The sequence below is a fragment of the Hemiscyllium ocellatum genome, chromosome 31, assembly GCF_020745735.1.
Source record: "Hemiscyllium ocellatum isolate sHemOce1 chromosome 31, sHemOce1.pat.X.cur, whole genome shotgun sequence".
Classification (NCBI taxonomy): Eukaryota; Metazoa; Chordata; class Chondrichthyes; order Orectolobiformes; family Hemiscylliidae; genus Hemiscyllium; species Hemiscyllium ocellatum.
Window position 1 is genome coordinate 12,405,982 of NC_083431.1, and position 20,072 is coordinate 12,426,053.

A 20,072-nucleotide genomic window follows, 5' to 3' on the forward strand; every position below is an offset into this window, starting at 1 on the left:
TAATCACTTATGTTGCGTATGAATCATCCGGCAATCAAGACAGAGTCAGGTGGTCTGTGTTTTTTAAAATTAATCCAGGGGAATGAGTGTGTCGCTGGCTGGGCCAGCATTCATTGCCCATCCACCTTGAACAGGCAGTGAACTGCTGCAGACCATGATGTAAGAACGCTCACAGTGCCAGTCATGAGGCATTCCAGGACTGTGACCCACTGACTCGAGAGGGATGATGACTTATTTCCAAGTCATGACAATGAAGGGCAGGTGGTGGTGCTCCCAAAGATCTGCTGGTCTAGTCCTTCCAGACGGGAGTGGTCATGGGCTTGGAAGGTGCTGCCTAAAGGATTTTGGTAAATTTCGGCAGTGTATCTTTTAGATGGCACACATTGCTATTACTGTCCATCAGTGGTGGGAGGAGGGGATTTTGGGGATGCAGTGATCAAGCAGGCTGTTTTGTCCAGGACATGGTCAAGCTTCTTGAGTGCTGCTAAATCTGTACTCATCCAGAGTGGCATATCCCATCTTACTACCGACTTGTGCCTTGTCCATGATGGACAAGCTTTACAGAGTCAGGTGATGAGTAACTTATTGCAGGAGTCTTAGCCTCTAACCTGCGCTTGAAGCCAATGTATTTTTGCGGCTAGTCCAGTAAGAAGGGCTTATGCCCGAAACGTCGATTCTCCTGTTCCATAGATGCTGCCTGACCTGCTGCGCTTTTCCAGCAACACATTTTCAGCTCTGATCTCCAGCATCTGCAGTCCTCACTTTCTCCTCTCAGTTCAGTTTATGGTCAATAGTAATCACTACGATGTTGATTGTGGAATATTCAGTGATGGTTATACCACTAACCGTCAACAGATGATAGTTAGATACCCAGCTGTCACAGAAGGTCATTACCTAGTACTTGTGTGGTGTAAATGAACATGTTAGTTATCAGGCCAAATGTGGATTTGGACAGAGACTGCTTCAATACCTGATAACTCGTGAATGATGCTGAACATTGTACAGTCTGTTATTAGCAAATATCCCCATTTCTGACCTTATGATGGAAGGAAGGTGATTGATGTTGTAATTGAAGGGAACAAGCTGAGAACACTATCCTGAGGAACTGGGCTCTTATGTGCAACGGTAGTGACCCTACCTGAGCAAGCAGGCCTAGGTTCAAGTTCCACCTCTTCCAGAGGGCTATTCTAACAAGTTCATTTAAAATATCTAACAGGCAAAATAATGTCCCTGATTAAATATGTTGAACACAATATTGGGTTGACGTTGAAAGAGATCATTCTGATAAACTGGCCCCTTGGTGCAGCGGCAGTGTCCCTACTTCTAAGTCAGGAGAACCATGTTCAAGTCCCACTTGTTTGACAGGTGTGAAACAACACCTTAAAAACAGGTTGATTAGAAATGATCTACCCCATAGAATGCCTGGCTTTCTGGTAACTGAGGAGTTGGGGGTGTACCAGGCTGAGGTACAGAGTGGGTTGGGACACAATTCTGCAGCTGTTCATGGCCCACAGTACCTCATGGATGCCCAGTCTTAAGTTGCGAGAGCTGTTCAAAGTCTATCCCATTTAGCACATTGATAGTGCCGTACAATACATTTGAGGGTATCCTCAAGGTGAAGCTGGGACTTGGTCTTCATAAGGTCACTCTCCTATCAGTATTGTCATAGACAGATAGATCTATGGCATGTAGATAGGTGAGGATGAAATCATTTTGTTTTCCCCTCTTGCTGGATCCCTCAAAACAATCTGCTACGTTGAGTCTGCAGCAATGTCCATCAGGAACTGACTAACTTGGCCAGGAGAGGTCCTACTGAGCCATACTCGATGGTGGACATCGAGTACACCTGGCACCCTTGTCACCCTCTGCTTTTGCATGGTGCTCAACATGCAGTGGTACTGATTGCTCTGCTCAGGGGATGGGAGTTTTGGAGTGGAGAGGAAGTTTTAATCAGCACATCATTTCTTTGCTCATGATTGATCTGATGAGACTTCATGGGGTCCAATGTTAATGTTAAGGACTCCCAGGGTAATTACCTCCTTACAGTATACCATCATGCCATCACAGCTGCTGGGACAGGATATATCCAGGGATGGTGGTGGTGGTGGCGTTGTCGGACACATTTTAAGACTTGATGAGAGCATGATTATGCCAGACTGCTGCTTGACTTGTCTCACTGACGGCTTTCCCAATGTTGCTACTTGCCCTCAGACATGTGGCAAAGAGGGCTTTGCATGGTCATCAGAAATTGCTTTGTTATTTCTAGCACTTAGATCGATGACAGGTGGTCTGTGTGGTTCCATTCCTTCACTGTGACTTTTAGTGAATTGATGAGCCAGTTTTGAGAGCGGTTAATTGTCTGGAGTCACACCTAAACCAGTTCAGGTAAGGATAGCATTTTTCCTTCATATAGAATCCCTGCAGTGTGGAAATAGGCCATTCTGCCCCCTGAAGAGTAACTCACCCAAACCCATTCCCCAACTACTCTACATTCACCCCTAACTAATATACCTAACCTACACATGCCTGAACACTATGGGCAATTTACGTGGCCAATTCAGCTAACCTGCACATCCCTGAATTGTGGGAGAAAACCAGAGCACCTGGAGGAAACCTACACAGACATGTGGAGAATGTGCAAACTCCACACAGACAGTCGCCCAAGAATCGAACCTGGGCCTCTGGCGCCGTGAGGCAGCAGTGCAAACTGACGTAGCTCTTAGCCAAGGGAACTATCTTGTGTTCACTTGTGTGGGCGGCACGGTGGCACAGTGGTTAGCACTGCTGCCTCACAGCGCCAGAGACCCGGGTTCAATTCCCGCCTCAGGCGACTGACTGTGTGGAGTTTGCACGTTCTCCCCGTGTCTGCGTGGGTTTCTTCCGGGTGCTTTGGTTTCCTCCCACAGTCCAAAGATGTGCGGGTCAGGTGAATTGGCCATGCTAAATTGCCCGTAGTGTTAGGTAAGGGGTAAATATAGGGGTATGGGTGGGTTGCGCTTCGGCTGGTCGGTGTGGACTTGTTGGGCTGAAGGGCCTGTTTCCACACTGTAAGTAATCTAATCTAAACCACTGAGCCACCGTGCCGCCCTAAAGGACAGTTTGTTTTTTGTAAAAGGTGACAATCAGTTCAGTCATCATTAGATTTTGCAGTCCAGATTTTTATTACATTCAAATTCTGCCATCAACTTGGTGGAATCCAAAATCTGGTCCCCAAAACGCTGCATAGATCTGAGTGACAATCCAACTGCACCGTTACCTCTCCCAGGAGAGGATCAAATAATCACTTAGAATGGATAACGCAGCATAATTGATTGAGTAGCTGAATACTTCCAGTATTTTCTTTTTAAATTTCAGGTAGCAGTATCCATGGAATTTGCTTTTATAAAAGGAAACAATAATTTTCTTTTGCTGCTGACAATGTTGCAAGCAATTGCTGATGATTAGGGCTCTCTTGAAAAACAAGGAAGGAAGGAAGGAAACAGTTTCCAAATTATTTGATTACTCAAAGAAATTATTTGCAAGTCATCAGAAAACCCCAGAACAAAAAGTGTGAGAAAACGTTTGAGGAGATTTTTATTCCAATGTAAATTGAATTAAACTTAGTTGACCAAATTGGACTTGCTTCACTCAAAGCCACCCGAAGTGCTGAGCCACATCACCACAGTGAACACAAATACATATTTGAAGACTTTCACCACTACTCACATGATTGCTTACAAATTTTGAAAACATGTTTAGATAGTACTTTTTAAGTCTATCTGATGTCTCAAAATATTTTTACAGTCAATGAAGTACTTTCAAAGTGTATGTTAGCACTGCCATGAAGCATGACAGCCAATTTGCACATCACCGGATACTGTCCATGATGTGGATGGAAGGATAATTTTGGTAAAAACATTAGGATAATTCCCTGCTCTTACAAATAATGCCATAGAATCTTTTATATTCAACACAAGTAGGCATATGGGCCCTCAGAGAAACATCTCATCTGCAGGTGGAACTCTGACAGCATAAGCACCCCTTCATTATTGTACTGGAGAGTCAGACTTGATCTGTGTGCGCACAACCTGGAGCGGAACTTCAACCCTGAGCCTTGTGACTCAGGGAAGAGTGCTATTGATGGAATCAGAGCTGACAGCCGCGTAAAATTAGTCAAGTTTTACTCTACCAGCAGACTGTTAATGAGCCCACAGGAATTTGCGAAGAGAAGCAGGTAACTTGTCTGCTCAACTATGAAGAGAAACTAAAACAGAACAGAGTAATCCTTCATTCAGTTCAGCATGGGTTGCAGGATGTGGCAGTACACAAATGTTCAACAGTAGCAGAATTAAATTGACGTGCTTTGGGACATCTGTATAAATAGCACAATATGCGGCCGAAAAGCAAATTCTTCCCTGGGTTCTTGAAACATAAAACTCTTAAGAGATTTAACACATGTAGATGCTAGGAGAATATTATCCCTGGGTGGGGCCTACAAGACCAGAAATAGAGTCATATAGATGTACAGCACAGATACAGACCCTTCGGTCCGACCCGTCTATGTCGACCTGATATCCCAACCCAATCCAATCCCACCTGCCAGCACCTGGCCCATATCCCTCCAAACCTTTTCTAATCATATACTCACCCAAATGCCTCTTCAATGTTGCAATTGTAGTAGCCGCCACCACTTTCTCTGGCAGCTCATTCCATACACATACCACCTTCTGCTTGAAAAAGATGCCCTTTAGGTCTCTTTTATATCTTTGCCTCTCACCCTAAACCTATGTCCTTGAGTTCTGGACTCCCCCACCCCAGGGAAAAGACTTTGTCTATTTATCCTACTCATGCCCCTCATGATTTTATAAAACCCCTATAAAGGTCACCCCTCAGCCTCCGACGGCTCCAGGGAAAACAGCCCCAGCCTCATGGTCTCAGAATAAGGAGTTGCCATTTAGGAGTTACACAACACCAGGTTTAGTGCAACAGGTTTATCGAAAACCTCAAATGTTTGGGGCACTGCCCTTCGCCAGGCAAAGTGAGGCAAGGCAGACAAGCACAGAATTTATAATCAGAGTTCAAAAGGTCATACAAATGGTGAGAATGGAGTGTTGACAGCTTGAATAACACGCCCCTGGAAGTGATCAAGAGTGCCAAATGGTGTGAGTAAAGTGTCAATAGCTGAATTGCAAGCGAAGGGATGGCCTTTCATATGATTAATTCAGCCAGAGAGAGAACTGCAAAAAATTAAAACTAAAGGTGGTGCTGGAGACAAACCAAATAACTGGAATAACATGAGTAAAAGAGTGGCACGCCAAGGGTCTGCCAAAGTGACAAGTATCTGCTGTGTACTCAGATGGTGTTCCCACATTTCGACATGTACTGATATGGACGCTGTCACAGGTGGGAACACCACCCACCAAGTACATGGCAGATGCTCGCATGACTCAGCCAAAGTTGCCCAACTCATTTGCTGCTGACAAGGATGCTCGAGGCATGGTATATTGGCGAGACCACGCATATGCTATGACAATGAATTAATGGACATCATGCAACAATCACCAGGCAGAGATGTTTCCTCCCAGTCAGGGAACACTTCAGTGGTCTGGGACATTCAGCTTCCAATTTTCAGGTCAGCGTTCTTCAAGGCAGCCTTCAAGATACACAGTATCGCCAGGCAGAAACTGATGGCCAAGTACTGTACCCATGAAGACTGCTTCAACTGTGATTTTGGGTTCACGTTGTGTTACACGTGGCTCCAACATACTGTTCTGTATCTGTAAAATCTTCCTTAGTATTCTGTTTTGACACCATCACCTTGATAACTTAAGATCTCTCTACCTTAATTTGTGGATTATTTGTCACTTTGGTTAGACCATTTGCATGCCATTCTTTCACCCATCATGTTACTCCAGTTACATGGTTTGTCTCCAGCATCACATTAGTTTTAATTTTTTGTAATTATCTCTCTAGCTCAATTACAGAGGACAGGGGGCAGGGGCAGGTGGGGGTTGAAGGGAGACAGGGTTGGACAGTGGTGTTGGATGGGGTTGAGGGGCGGGCGGGGGTGGACGGGAGGACATTGTTGGACAGGGTTGGGAGGTGGACAGGGGGCCGGTGGTGCTCGACAGGGTTGGAGCAAGGGCACTGTGAACTGGGGAGCAGACTTAACAGAAAACTCCGAGTTGTAGAGGAAAGGCATTAAATCAATTAACCGAATAATCAATTATTCCAATGAAATAGTGCCCGCCCATCTCGTTCTGATAATCGAGGTTCCTTTGTCCTTGGATTAAAAGTCATCCCTTCACTTATAATTCAGCTGCTGACACTTTACCCACACTATCTGACTCTTTTGATCACCTATTATTATTATTCAGGCTGTTGACACTCCACTTACACCTTTTGATCGAATTATAATTTCTGTGCCTGTGTGCCTCTCCTCACTTCACCTGACAAAGGGACAACGCTCCAAAAGCTTGAGATTTCAAATAAACCTGTTGGGACTAAACCGGGTGTTGTGTGACTTCTGACCCCGTCTAGCCCAGTCCAACACTGGCATCCCCACGTGATTTAGGAGTGCAATAAGGAAAAAAAAAATCCCAGTTCAAAGAAATGGAATTCTCGGCCATAGAGCGCCACGGGCCCTCAGTCGCTGAGTATACTTAAATGAAGAAGTCAATTGAATGCCGAGTAAATCAAAAGCTGTAGAAGTGGCATGAAAAGGCACAGCTGCACTGGAATGGTGGAACAGGCTTGAGGGATTGAATGGTCTACTTCAGCACCCATATATATTCTTATGGTGTTCACTGTTGTTGTGCTTTCTTACCTAGCATTATTTTAGATTTGGCCTGAGAAGGTTGCCCCATGTCCAGACTCATTGATTTGCGTGTCCTGGGGCTAATTTGACCCATTGTTGGGTAATTCGCAGCCAAATTTCTATTTGAAGTCTTGGGTGAAACCCACGGTTGGCTCTCTCTTAAAGGTCTGTAAAGAGAATTTAAAGAAAACAGGTGATACTCCATTTTGATACATTGCTATAAACAGTTGAACCTATCCACCCTGTCAGTGAAGAGATGTCAGAAAGAAGCAACACATCCTCTATTGTACCAAACTACACGATCAGAGTAGAAGTGATATATGTTTTTTAAAATATGAATGAAGATAACTATTTTGATAGTTTTAACTTTGGAGACCTTAGCCCAGAACACAGCTTAAAAACTCAGACTTGTAAACCCACTAGGAAATTTTTAACCTGGCAGTTGTGAAACTGACTGTTTTCATATAGTTCTGTTTCATGTCTTGCAAGCTCACAGATCGCCAAGGGGGATTAAGCAAACTCTGATTGTTTCCAGTGAGCAGTTTCTCAGTTGAATTGTTTCCATTACAGAACTCACTAATCTTAAGTTTAGGCACAAGTGCCATCAATTTGCATCTGTATAAATACTATCCAACTTTACACCCTTATTTCATCCAAATATATCATCAGAAGAAGTGGTTTGTAAAATGGCTGAGTCCAACAGCAGGCACAATCTTGGCTTTGTTGTGTATGATGATGACAGCACACTACACTCAGCCTCAAGTCCACTTCCAAGCTGACAAGCCCACCATCACAGAAATAGTGAATGCACTGCTTAATCTCAGGGCATTTGGCTCAGCTGGTTTGTGCTTGTTTCTATGTCACAAAAAGTTCCATCCTATCTCCGTTCATTTAACCCAAACAGCAGGGCTATCCCTTCTCCATCATGTTTATTTAGCTATCCCAAACTCAGTCAACATATCGATTGCAAAGAGGATTTACATTTTATTCAATTCACGACTCAAATAAAAGCAGACCAGGTTGGAGGTGGGTTATCTGGTGAGAGAGACTAGCAATTGTTGGGAGTTAGGTTTTGCAGATGGGGAGTCATGCTTTCCAGATGTTACCAGCAACTGATAAACAGATTAACAGAGCCAGACAAGGACCAAAAAACAAAGAAACAATAAACTGAATATGTACATACCTGGAGCTTGGGTCAGCATGGTGCATGGAATATGTATCCATTGGCACATTCTCCATGGAAATGTCAGACATTAAGAGAGACTTCCTGTGTTTCAGACTGCACCGACTCCTCACCTCCTCTGAAACGGTCAGCAAGGCTGCAGGTAAATAGTTTTAAAATTATTTGCATGTGAAGACCATTCTTCATTAGAGTCAGTCAAGACTGCATTAACCCTGCGATTCACTAAGTCAGAGACAAATACTGGCGAAATACTGGCGCTACCTGACATTGATGTCAGAATTGAGAGTGTGGTGCTGGAAAAGTACAGCTGGTCAGGCAGCGTCGGAGGAGCAGGAGAATCAATGTTTCGAGCATAAGCCCTTCATCAGGATGTCAGAATACTGCATTCCCCTTCAGAGGGTGCGCACACTGCAATGTAAGTTTTGTTGCTAGTTGCCTCATGGGGATGGGTCCACTGAGACCACCTATTTTCTCATACCTCCACATGGTAATTCTTGAGACACCAGACTCAACAGCATCAGAGCGCTGAAGTAGACCATGGCTGAGCTAACATGCTTTCACCTGATAACCCATTCAACAGTTTCTCACAAAGGATCCAGAATTAATTGTGCCTTCTACAAGAGAACACCATTTAATATCCTCTTATTGTTACCTAACACTGGGAAAAATACCTGTGATTTTCTGATCTATACGGTTGTGTTGTCTTCACAAACATGGCGATCCTCGATAGTCAATTTTTAGCTGTTTGTTTTAAACTTGAATGTCTTACAGGAGCAGAGTATTTAATGCACCTCCTACATTACTGACATTTTCACAAAGTCTAGATGGCTAAATGAACAAGCTTCCAATTATATTAGGGAAAATCTAAACAGATTCAATTGCTAACACCTAGGTAAATAAACAGCTTCTCACCAGCAAGATAGGCCACACTTTGAGTGTTAACTTCAAATTTGTCGCAGTTTCTGTGCTTGCCAACCAAGGCGAGTAAGGTGTGCAATATTCTCACTGTTCTGGCTACTGTGGTGGGAGATGGATGCCTGTATCCTAAAGAGGGGGGAAAAAGGAAGTCTTCAGATTTTTCTTGAATAGCTTCTGAGCCAAGTTTAAAAAGCTCTGAAAGCAAATTGAGTTTTGCAGATTAAGAAATGATAGTACACATGCAATTAGTTCAAATTAACATCAAGTTATTATAAGGTAAACCATGAAGTGAAGGCATAAACACAAAATTTGTCTGTGCTATCAAAGACATTTCCAAATCTGATGCAAAAGCAACAATGACTAAAACTTTGACTAACAGGCAAGACTGAATGCAAACTATTCAATCATGTTAAAGCTATAACTTGGGTCAAAACATTCAAACTTGATTCAATAAAACGTAATTAAACCAATGTTTGAAACATTGAATTGCCATTTATACAGTCGGCAGTGCTTTCTGAGGTTAGCTCAATTTAACTTACAGCATTTTACTTGTAAGATTTCTTGCTAATATTTTCTCTGACCACTTCTGTCTTGTCTGGAAGTGACCTCATTCTATGGTATGCTGCTACATTGCTAAATAAAAACTCTCCACAACCTCAACCAAGAACTCTGTGGGTTACAAGATGTATAGTAAGATATAAAAGGTAAAGTCAACACAGTCATAGGGTTGCTTCCTCACTAGATGATTGGTGGTGGTTTAACCTGAAGGTCACCACACCTCAGGCGAGGGGAGAGGTCGAGAGGAGAGTCATTCAGGGTAACCTCCGCTGGTGTGGGAATTGAATCTATGCTGTTGGTGTCACACTGCATTGCAAAACAGCCGTCCAGCCAACTAAGCGAATTCATTCCTAAAATATGCGATCCAAGAGTACAACAATCGAGTACAATCCTGCCCTATATGCATGCATGCTTTCAGCAGTGGTCAGTGTTAATTTATCAGTGATCTTCAGTCTTCCCGTAGCATCCAGGCCAACAGTAGTGTTACTACTGCGTCCCTGGCTTAGAGTTGGTCATTGAGTACAGACTTAAGACAAGTTTGATAAATGCTAAGGCTGAATAATTTGTTAATTATAAACTGGCATAGAGGCTGCAATTTTGTGTCTGTTAATAAGCATTCTACAATTGCAGGTGCAGAAATGGCAAGATTAAAAAAAATCACAAATTTTGCTTCAAGTTGCGTAAATTGCTCACTGTTAGCAGAAAGAAATCTGCAATTAAAAGGAAGAAATTGTGTAATATACTGTACAATTGTCATAACTGTAATTATCATCCCTGGTTGAAGTGACCAAAGCTGAAGATGCATGAGAAAGCATTTCCAATGGGATCACTCCACGCAGCTGAAGGTCAGTCCGTCTCAAGAAAAGATAAGGATTCACTTTGACATTAATTAAACAATTCAGGAAGTTGAAGACACTGTCTGAAAAGATCCTCACCATCATCTTGCCATAGTAGAGGCCAGTGGGGAGTCCAGAATTAGAGGGGCATAGGTTTAGGGTGAGAGGGGAAAGATATGAAAGAGACCTAAGGGGCAACTTTTTCATGCAGAGGGTGGTACATGTATGGAATGAGCTGCCAGAGGAAGTGGTGGAGGTTGGTATAATTGCAACATTTAAGAGGCATTTGGATGAGTATATGAATAGGAAGGGTTTGGAGGGATATGGGCCGTGTGCTGGCAGGTGGGACTAGATTGGGTTGGGATATCTGGTCGGCATGGACAGGTTGGGCCGAAGGGTCTGTTTCCATGCTATACATCTCTATGACTCTATGACCATAGAGGAGAAGATCTTAGCACGTGGCAAGCATTTTGTTTTGGGTTCTCCAGTGTAGAATTCTTAAGCGAGAAGATGCTTGGAAATCTTGGAATTTCGGTTGGATTTTATTTTTTCTTTATGGGATATGGGTGTTGCAAGAAAAAAAAAGTATTTATTGCTTATTTGTCATGACATAGAAGACAGTTAAGGGACAACCACATTGCTGTGGCTCTGGAGTCACATGTGGGCCAGACCAGGTAAGGAGGACAATTTTCCTTTCTGAAAGGCTTTTCCTACCATTGGACTCTTAATTCCAGATCCCTTTATTGAATTCAAGCTCCACCATTTGCCATGGAGGGATGTGAACTTGAGTCGCCCAGAACATTACCTAGGTCTCTGGATTAACAATCTAGTGATAATGATAGAAGACCATCGCTTCCCCCTTGATCAGCATGACAACAGACAATAGGTGCAGGAGTAGGCCATTCTGCCCTTCGAGCCTGCACCACCATTCATGATGATCATGGCTGATCATCCTCAATCAGTATCCTGTTCCTGCCTTATCTCCATAACCCGTGATTCCACTATCCTTGAGAGCTCTATCCAACTCTTTCTTAAATGAATCCAGAGACTGGGCCTCCACTGCCCTCTGGGGCATGAGCATTTCACACACCCACCACTCTCTGGGTGAAGAAGTTTCTCCTCATCTCTGTCCTAAATGGCTTACCCCTTATTTTTCAGCTGTGCCCTCTGGTTAAGGACTCACCCATCAGCGGAAACATGCTTCCTGCCTCCAGAGTGTCCAATCCTTTAATAATCTTATATGTCTCAATCAGATTCCCTCTCAGTCTTCTAAACTCAATGGTATACAAGCCCAGTTGCTCCAATCTTTCAACATAAGATAGTCCCACCATTCCAGGAATTGACCTCGTGAACTATGCTGCATTCCCTCAATAGCCAGACCAACGTAGGCTCTTTACCCGTCAATATCTGACGTCAAAATTCACATGGATTAGAGGCACAATTAGTTGGCCTATACAGATTTATAAAGACATTATGTCAGTAACAACAACACATTCTCTTTGTTGGAAATTGAATAAACTAAGCAGATTATAGCTTCCGAAATACACCCATGAGAAAGTGAGGACTGCAGATATTGGAGGCCAGAGTCAGAGTGTGGTGGTGGAAAAACACAGCAGGTCAGGCCGCATCCAAGGAGCGGGAGAAACAACCTTTTGGGCGTAACGTTGATTCTCCTGCTCTTCAGATGCTGCCTGACCTGCTGGGTTTTCCACCACTGCACTCTCGACTGAAATACATCTATGGCATGGAAATATTTGCCACAGATGCAATTCACTTTTGGTTGTTTGTTCGAAGCTAACCAGTTCTAAATTAAATATCTCTAGTAGAATGCTGCAAAAAAGTGGAGCAGACCAAATGAACTCTGTCTCCGCCAATTCACAATTGATGTTACAGATTGCTCCGGGAGCCTGGTTGCTGTGACACATGCACTTCACAAACATTTTGTCATGTGCCAGATATGGCTCGAGTTTCCTTTCCATTACATGCTGCCCCATAAGTATTTCCCTTGTTGACTGCCTACCATCGTCATGTGTTATAAAGATTTGCAGACTGGTCACCAATCTGTTTGACTCAGTTATGAACGTAGCTTCCTTTATATCAAGTCCTGTGGTAGAATTCAAACCCAGCATTTCTGACTGAAAGTCAGGTGTGTTACCCATTGCAGCAAATTCTCCTTCCTCGTACATACAACACAGTCCAAATTTCCCTTCAGGTCTATAATTCAGACCTTAGACTCTCAGTTAAACATTTTGGGTATTTGTTTGCTATTTCTTTGAGAGCATTCTGTCCTTTTTTAAAGTTTTGGCTTTGTAAAAGAATGAAGCAATGAACCTATCAGAACATAATTCCTTAACCGTACTAACCATATAAGTTTAATAAAGTTATTAAACTAGAAGTCTATTTAGATACTATAGGGGGGAATGACACCTCAAACTAATACAACCAGATATAAAGATATCAATTGCTTGATATTAGGGTCAACTAAATTTATTAAAATAATTGATTCAAGTTTCACTCGGGCTCTGTGCAGGAGACAGTGTGTTAGGGATGCTTTTCTTGTAAAAGTAGTAATAGAGTCAGAGTCATAGAGACATACAGCACAGTTTTCATCCATTCTGACAGAAATTCTCAAGATAGGAACCCATCTGGTTTCATAACAGGGTTGAATTTCTGAACATTTAACTTTGTAAAGCAGGAAGTCTACCAAATATCTGACCAAATGTTACTGCTTATCAAGTTGGCTGAGTGATCTACTTGCCTTCACAAGGAAAGGGAAGAGATAGCTCTCAATCCAATGTAAAAGTTCTAAAATCAATCTTAGGGGGATGAATGTAGAAACATTCAATGAGATTTTTCACAGTGCCTTAAAATCATGCCTTTTATAACACAGCTAACCACTCCCTTCATAAACATGATTGAGAGATCCCTTTCTTGAAGTTGTTAAATGTCTGGCTTCCTCAACGAGGTCACACCATGGTTCCTGTAGTGACTCATACTATATCGGGTTAAGGCCGAGCTGCAAAGATCATTGCCTTCACTAATCTCTTGCTAATGAAGAGGACTGCTGTATGCATCCAGTTATGTTCAGCCATATCCAAAAATATGGCATGCAAACAATGTATAACATAAGCAATGTGCAAATAGACCAGCAATCTGACTCGATTTGGGATGTGGATGTCACTGGCTGGGCTAGCATTAATTGCCCATGTATAGTTGCCCTTGAGACTGTAGTGGATAGCTGCCTTCTTAAACCGGCGCAGTCCATGTGCTGTGGAAACACCAGCAATGACATCTGGGGGAGCATTCCAGGATTTGGGCCAATATTTGGGTGCAACTTCTCCAACATTCTCCACACAACAATCAAAGTGAGGTCATTCACACTGGTCGGAAGTGTAGAGACATGGACTATTTTCTCAATGGGGACAAAATTCAGAAGTCTGAAGTTCAAAGAGGCTTGGAAACTCCAGTCCAGAATTCTCTCCATGTAAGCTTGCAGATGGAGTCAGTGGTTACGAAGGCAAATGCAATGACAGCAGTGATTTTGAGAGGACTTGAATATAAAAGCAGGGAAGTACTTCTGAGGCTCTAAAAGACTCTGGTCAGGCCACATTTGGAGTATTGCATGCAGGTTTGGGCCTCCTACCTCAGGGAGGATTTACTGGCTCTGGAACATGTTCAGAGGAGATTCATGAGAATGGCCCCAAAAACGAAAAGCTTAACATGAGGACCACTTGAGGACTCTGGGTTTATACTTGGGAGTTGAGAAAGATGAGGGGGGAGATCTAATTGAAACTTAGAATACTGAATGGTCTGGACAGAGTAAATGTTGGAAAGATGTTTCCATTAGGAGGAGAGACGAGGACCTGAGGGTAAAGTCTGCAGTGAAGGGAAGACCTTTTAATACGGAGACAAGGAGAAGCTTCTTCAGCTAGACAGTGGTGAATCTATAGAATTCACTGCCACAGAAGGCTGTGGAGGCCAGATCAATGAGTATATTTAAGACTGAGATAGATAGGTTCTTGACTATCAAGGGTTATGGGGAGAAAGGGTTAGGATTGAGAAACTTATCAACCATGATCAATACCGGAGCAGGTTTGATAGGCTGAACAGTCCCAGTTCTGTTCCTATGTCTTATGGTCTTATGAATTATTGACATGATCACAGCAGTGACATCCAGTTAGAGTCATGCTTTGATCAGATGGAGGAGGTCAGAATAGTGCTGCTATTGGTAGACATGAGGGTGAAAACAAAGTTTAAATTAAAAATTTCTACATCCTTAACTAAGTAACACTGAAAGCAGACTTCTTTTGTAAATATTCTATTTGGTCGGTCTCAGGAAATGAGGTGGTTGCATCCAGGTCACGTTCATTGCTTATTTTTGGAGAACAGGATAATTGAATGGTCTTCTGGGTCACTTCCAGGCAGTAAGACTCAACAACTTTATATGTGATTGTATGTGCTACAATGAATGGTGATGGAATGTTCCCTCTCTTGACAGTTTCTGCAGTCGCAGTTTACAATTCATTTGGCATATAATTCTAAGAATCAGCAATTGGAGGAATGGTCCTCACCTTTCATCAGGTGTCCCACTAGTGCAAAGTTGAAGTTAGAATTGAAATTGAGGCCCACAAAATGGTCCATCTGCTTGCAATGCCACTCCAACGGCCTTCTAATCTCCATAAATACTTCTTCTGGACTCTGAAGAGGTAAGAAAAATATTACCATGTAAACAGGATAGGGTTGCCCATTCCACAACTGTTGAAAGTCACTACATTCACAAAATCTGACAGGATTCCTCGGGGTTTGTCAGCACAATCCGATTGATGCTGGTTTTGCCTCTCAGTTTTCTTTTTGAATCATAACGCTATCTGGAGAGACACACTTTGCAAAATTCACTGACACTTGGGCTCAAATTTCCATCCACATATCACGGTAAATCCTTGGTAGTTTGTAGATACCTACTAGTGAAATGACTGAACTGACGACTAATCTGGACTTCACATTCATTAAGGCCAGGTCATGGTCTGAGGTTAGAAACACGAGAGGTGGTGTCACATTGCTGGGAGTTTTGCTATAGGCCTCCGTAGAGTTCCAGGGATTTAGGTTGGAGTGAAAGGAATACGGCAAGCATTATGGGGGACATCAACTTCCGCAACATTGACTGGAAGTGCTACAACCCAAGTACATCGGATGGATCAGTTTTCGTCTAATGTCTGCAGGAGGATTTCCTGACACAGTATGTCGAAAAGAGGAGGCCACACTGGATCTGGTGCTTGGTAATGAACCAGGCCAGGTGTAGGTGATCTCTTTGGAGACAGTGATCATAATTTGTTTAGTTTTGTGATGGAAAGGGCAAGAGTTATCGGGGTGGGGGGGGACACAAGTATAATGAGATTGGGCAAGAATGGGGGAGCAAAATGCAGGGGATGGGAACAATCGAAATGTGGTTTAAGGAACAGATATTGTGTGCCCTGATAGGCATGTGCCTGTCAGGCAGGAAGGAAGGAAATGACAAGGTAAGGGAACCATGGTTTACTACAGAAATTGCATCTCTTGTTAAGTGGAAGGAGGAGGTTCATGTGACGATGAGACAAGATGGTTCAGATGAGGCGATGGAGCGTTACAGATTAGGATTTAAAGAGAGAGAGAGTTAAGAAGAGCAAAGAGAGGACATGAACAGTCTTTAGGAGGTAGAACAAAAGAGAACCCTAAAGCTTTCTATGATATATGAGAAATAAAAGGATGATTAGGGTAGGAATAGGGCCAGTCAAAGACAGAAGCGGGAAATTGTGTGTGGACCCTGCGAAGATCAGAGAGGTGCTAAATTAATGCATCTCAACGGGTTTCTCTCAGGAAAAGGAGAATATTGTAAAGAAGAAGAATGAGATACAAGATATTCGACCAGAAAGGATTGAGGTTAGTAAGGAAGAAGTGCTATCAATTCTACAAGGTGTGAAAGTAGACAAGTCTCCTGGGCCAGATGGGATTTATCTGAGGATTCTCTGGGAAGCTAGGGAGGTGGTGTTGGAGCCTTTGGCTATGATCTTTGAATCGTCATTGTATACAGGTTTAGTGCCAGAGGACTGGAGGATTGCAAATGTTGTGCCCTTGTTCAAGAAGGGCAATAGAGATGGCCCAGGTAATTATAGACCAGTGAGCCTTATGTCTGTTGTAGACAAAGCTTTGGAAAGAATCATAAGGGATAGGATTTATAATCATCTAGCAAGCAACAATTTGATTGCAGATAGTCAACATGGTTTGGCCAAGGGCAGGTTGTGTCTCACAAACCTCATTAAGTTTTTGAGAAGGTGACCAAGCACATGGATGAGGGTAGGACAGTTGACGTGGTGTACATGGACTTCAGCAAAGCCTTTGATAAGGTTCAACATGGCAGACGGTTGGAGAAAATGCAGAGGCACAGGATTGCCGGTGACTTAGCAGTTTGGATTAGAAACTGGCTTTCTGTAAGAAGGCAGAGATTGGTGGTTGATGGAAAATATTCAGCCTGGAGTCCAGTTACTAGCGGTGCGCCACAAGGATCTGTTTTGGGGCCATTGCTGTTTGTCATTTTTATATATGACTTAGATGCAGGCATAGGTGGATGGGTTAGTAAGTTTGCATATGACACTAAAGTCTTTGGATAAGCACATGGATGATGATGGGACAGCGTAGGGTGATGGGCTAAGATTAGTTCACAAGGGTTGGTGCAACATCGAAGGCCGAAAGGCCTGTTCTGCGCTGTACTGTTCTATGACAAAAACAGCTGAAAATTGATGGATACAGCTACCTTAAAAGCCCAAGTATTATTGATATTTCAATGATTTCACAAATTAGTTTTAAGTGAAAATATATGGAGAGTCAGAGAGAGACAGAGAAGAGATACAGAATGAGAGAGAACATGTCACAGAGAGAGAGAGAGAGAGAGAGAGAGAGAGACAGAGAGAGAAAATGAGATAGAGGCAGAGGCAGAGAGAGAGAGTGAGGGGGGCAGAGAGAGAGCGAGCGAGGAGAGCAGAGAGAGAGAGCGTGAGCGAGGAGGGCAGAGAGAGAGAGTGCGAGGAGGGCAGAGCGAGGTGGGCAAAGCGAGAGAGCGAGGCGGGCAGAGCGAGAGAGCGAGGAGGGCAGAGCGAGAGAGCGAGGAGGGCAGAGCGAGAGAGCGAGGAGGGCAGAGCGAGAGAGCGAGGAGGGCAGAGCGAGAGAGCGAGGAGGGCAGAGCGAGAGAGCGAGGAGGGCAGAGCGAGAGAGCGAGGAGGGCAGAGCGAGAGAGCGAGGAGGGCAGAGCGAGAGAGCGAGGAGGGCAGAGCGAGAGAGCGAGGAGGGCAGAGCGAGAGAGCGAGGAGGGCAGAGCGAGAGAGCGAGGAGGGCAGAGCGAGAGAGCGAGGAGGGCAGAGCGAGAGAGCGAGGAGGGCAGAGCGAGAGAGCGAGGAGGGCAGAGCGAGAGAGCGAGGAGGGCAGAGCGAGAGAGCGAGGAAGGCAGAGCGAGAGAGCGAGGAAGGCAGAGCGAGAGAGAGGGAGGAAGGCAGAGTGAGAGAGAGGGAGGAAGGCAGAGCGAGAGAGAGGGAGGAAGGCAGAGCGAGAGAGAGGGAGGAAGGCAGAGCGAGAGAGAGAGGGGGAGAGAAAAGAGTCACAGAGAGAGAAAGAGAGGGCATGTCACAGAGACAGAGAGAGTGAGCGTGTCACAGACAGAGGGAGGGCATCACAGTGACAGCCACACAGAGAGAGAGTGTGAGTGTGAGTGTGTGTGCGTGTGAGAGAGAGACAAGCAGAGAGGGGAAGACATAGAGACATTGTTGGAATTAAGTTGCCAATGCAGGGAATGCATGGGTCCAGCAGCAAATATTTTATGACATATTATGTTTTGCCACAAGCATTTAAACTAGCACAAACACATTCTGAGCAGTCACCTCACCTTGTCATTGAAGACTTTCAGACTGTCCAATGTGTGCAGGTTCTGTTCCAGCAATGCGGTCCCAGCTGAGTACAGGTTGACTTCATCCAGCTGCAACACTGCTACTGCCACCCAGAAGAGGGCTTTGTGCATGTTGGAGTCCTTTTAGAGGAAAGGTTTGCCATCAGTGAAGGAAAGCTTCCATTAAATTAATTCTACAGTTGATGTTTGCTGAACAGATATACATGCACAAAAGGTAGACCTAGCTTCCAGTCACAGAAACACAGAATATCCAAAAAGAAGCACGCCATTTGGTCCTTGGAGCTGCTTGACTTGGAGCTGGTCATCCAACTTCATACCCATGCTGTGCTTCTACCCCATACACTTTGATTCTCTTGATGCCGAAGAATTATTTCCATCTCCTTCTTGAAACATTCAATGTTTTCACCTCAACCGCTTTCTGTGGCCATGGATTTCACAGGTTCCCCACTCTCGAGTCAAAGAAATTTTCTCCTCATCTCAGCCTGAAAGGGCCAACCAATACCCTTGAACTGTGGCAACCAAACTCCTGGTCATCGGATACATCCTACCTGTGTTTACTCTGCCCAGTCGCCACAAAGTGCTAAGTTTTTAAGAGATCCTCCCCGATTCTTCTAAACCCCAGAGAATACAGTCCCAACTAATCTGGCCTTTCTTCATACTTTAGGCCTGCCATACCAGTCTGGTAAACCTTTACTGCAACCCCTCCATTTTCAGAACATCCTTCCACAGAGAAAGAAAAGAAAACTGCACACAATATTCCAGGTGTTGTGTCACCAAGACCTTGTACAACTGCAGCAAGACATTCCTGCTCCTATACTTTAATTCTTTCACGAGGAAAACCAACAGCAAATTTGCCTCATTCACTGCCCAATGCACCTGCACTCTTACTTTAAAAACAATTGGTGTATGAGGACACCCAAATGTCATTGTGCCTCCCTCTTTCCCAATCTGTCGCCATTTAGACAAACGGCCTATTTGCAAAGAAAAGAGCGAGCACATTTAGATCAGTAAAATGCATTGACTGAAGTTTTTTTCTTGGTTTTGGGTTGGCTCTTGTACATAACAACCTGATCCCAGATGAAGTTGCCAAGCAAATGACTTAATCATAATCTTAGCTCGGATGCCCTTTGCTGAGGTATAAAACAAGAAGTAATTTCACTTGGGGATTGAATATGAAAAGGCAGTGCATAATGGCGACACTGTATTCCCACATACCTTCAGACACATACACACTACAGAAACCCCTGATAAAGAGGTGGTTTGGGAGTTGAAGCTTGTGGCCTAGTTTGTGTGGTATCTGGGCCACTAGCTCCCCGCTGCAAACATTACAGGTAGCAATGCTTCAACAGAAAAGCAGAAACACAAAATTCTTTAACCACAAGTTTTCACAAACCTTACAAATGTCTAACCAGGAAGATTACTCCATCAAAATCATAAGTTGATTCTAATTCCAGATGCTTTCAGGATTTCATGTGCATTTATAGAATAGCTCACAGCACAAGAGATAACCATACAGCCCATCAGGTTTGTGCCAGCTCTCTGCAAGAACAAGCCACCCAAGCCCATTTCCCTGCTTCTTGGTCCATCATTCCCTGTAAAATCGACATTCATGGCTCTCGAATTGGCCAACATCTTGGTATTGTTCTGCAATCACAAACATGCTTCTGTTTCCGAAACATTTGGCGTATTTCTTCCTTTGTCTCTCTCTTGCTCTCCTCAGTTCTAAGGAGACGCTCAAGAATTCTTGGTGTTTCTTGGTGAACACTTGGACTTTCTTTCAATCTTCATTAGTTGAGTGCGCTGTCCAAATAATCCTCATAGTATATCCTCAAGACTATACCTTTCCTCTAT

The 20,072-nt window shown here is 43.8% G+C and overlaps 1 protein-coding gene across 6 annotated transcripts in view; it reads right to left on the bottom strand.

The window, feature by feature from the left end:
• Positions 1–20,072, bottom strand: part of nf1a (neurofibromin 1a) — a 323,930-nt gene that overhangs the window by 20,746 nt on the left and 283,112 nt on the right. For all 6 annotated transcript variants that reach the window (XM_060848387.1, XM_060848386.1, XM_060848383.1 and 3 more), the window contains 5 exons: positions 18,201–18,341; positions 14,863–14,989; positions 8,892–9,023; positions 7,980–8,115; positions 6,806–6,963 (listed from right to left, as the gene is read on the bottom strand). In XM_060848387.1, coding sequence (XP_060704370.1) covers positions 6,806–6,963; positions 7,980–8,115; positions 8,892–9,023; positions 14,863–14,989; positions 18,201–18,341 — 694 coding nt within the window. The remainder of the gene's footprint in view (positions 1–6,805; positions 6,964–7,979; positions 8,116–8,891; positions 9,024–14,862; positions 14,990–18,200; positions 18,342–20,072) is intronic.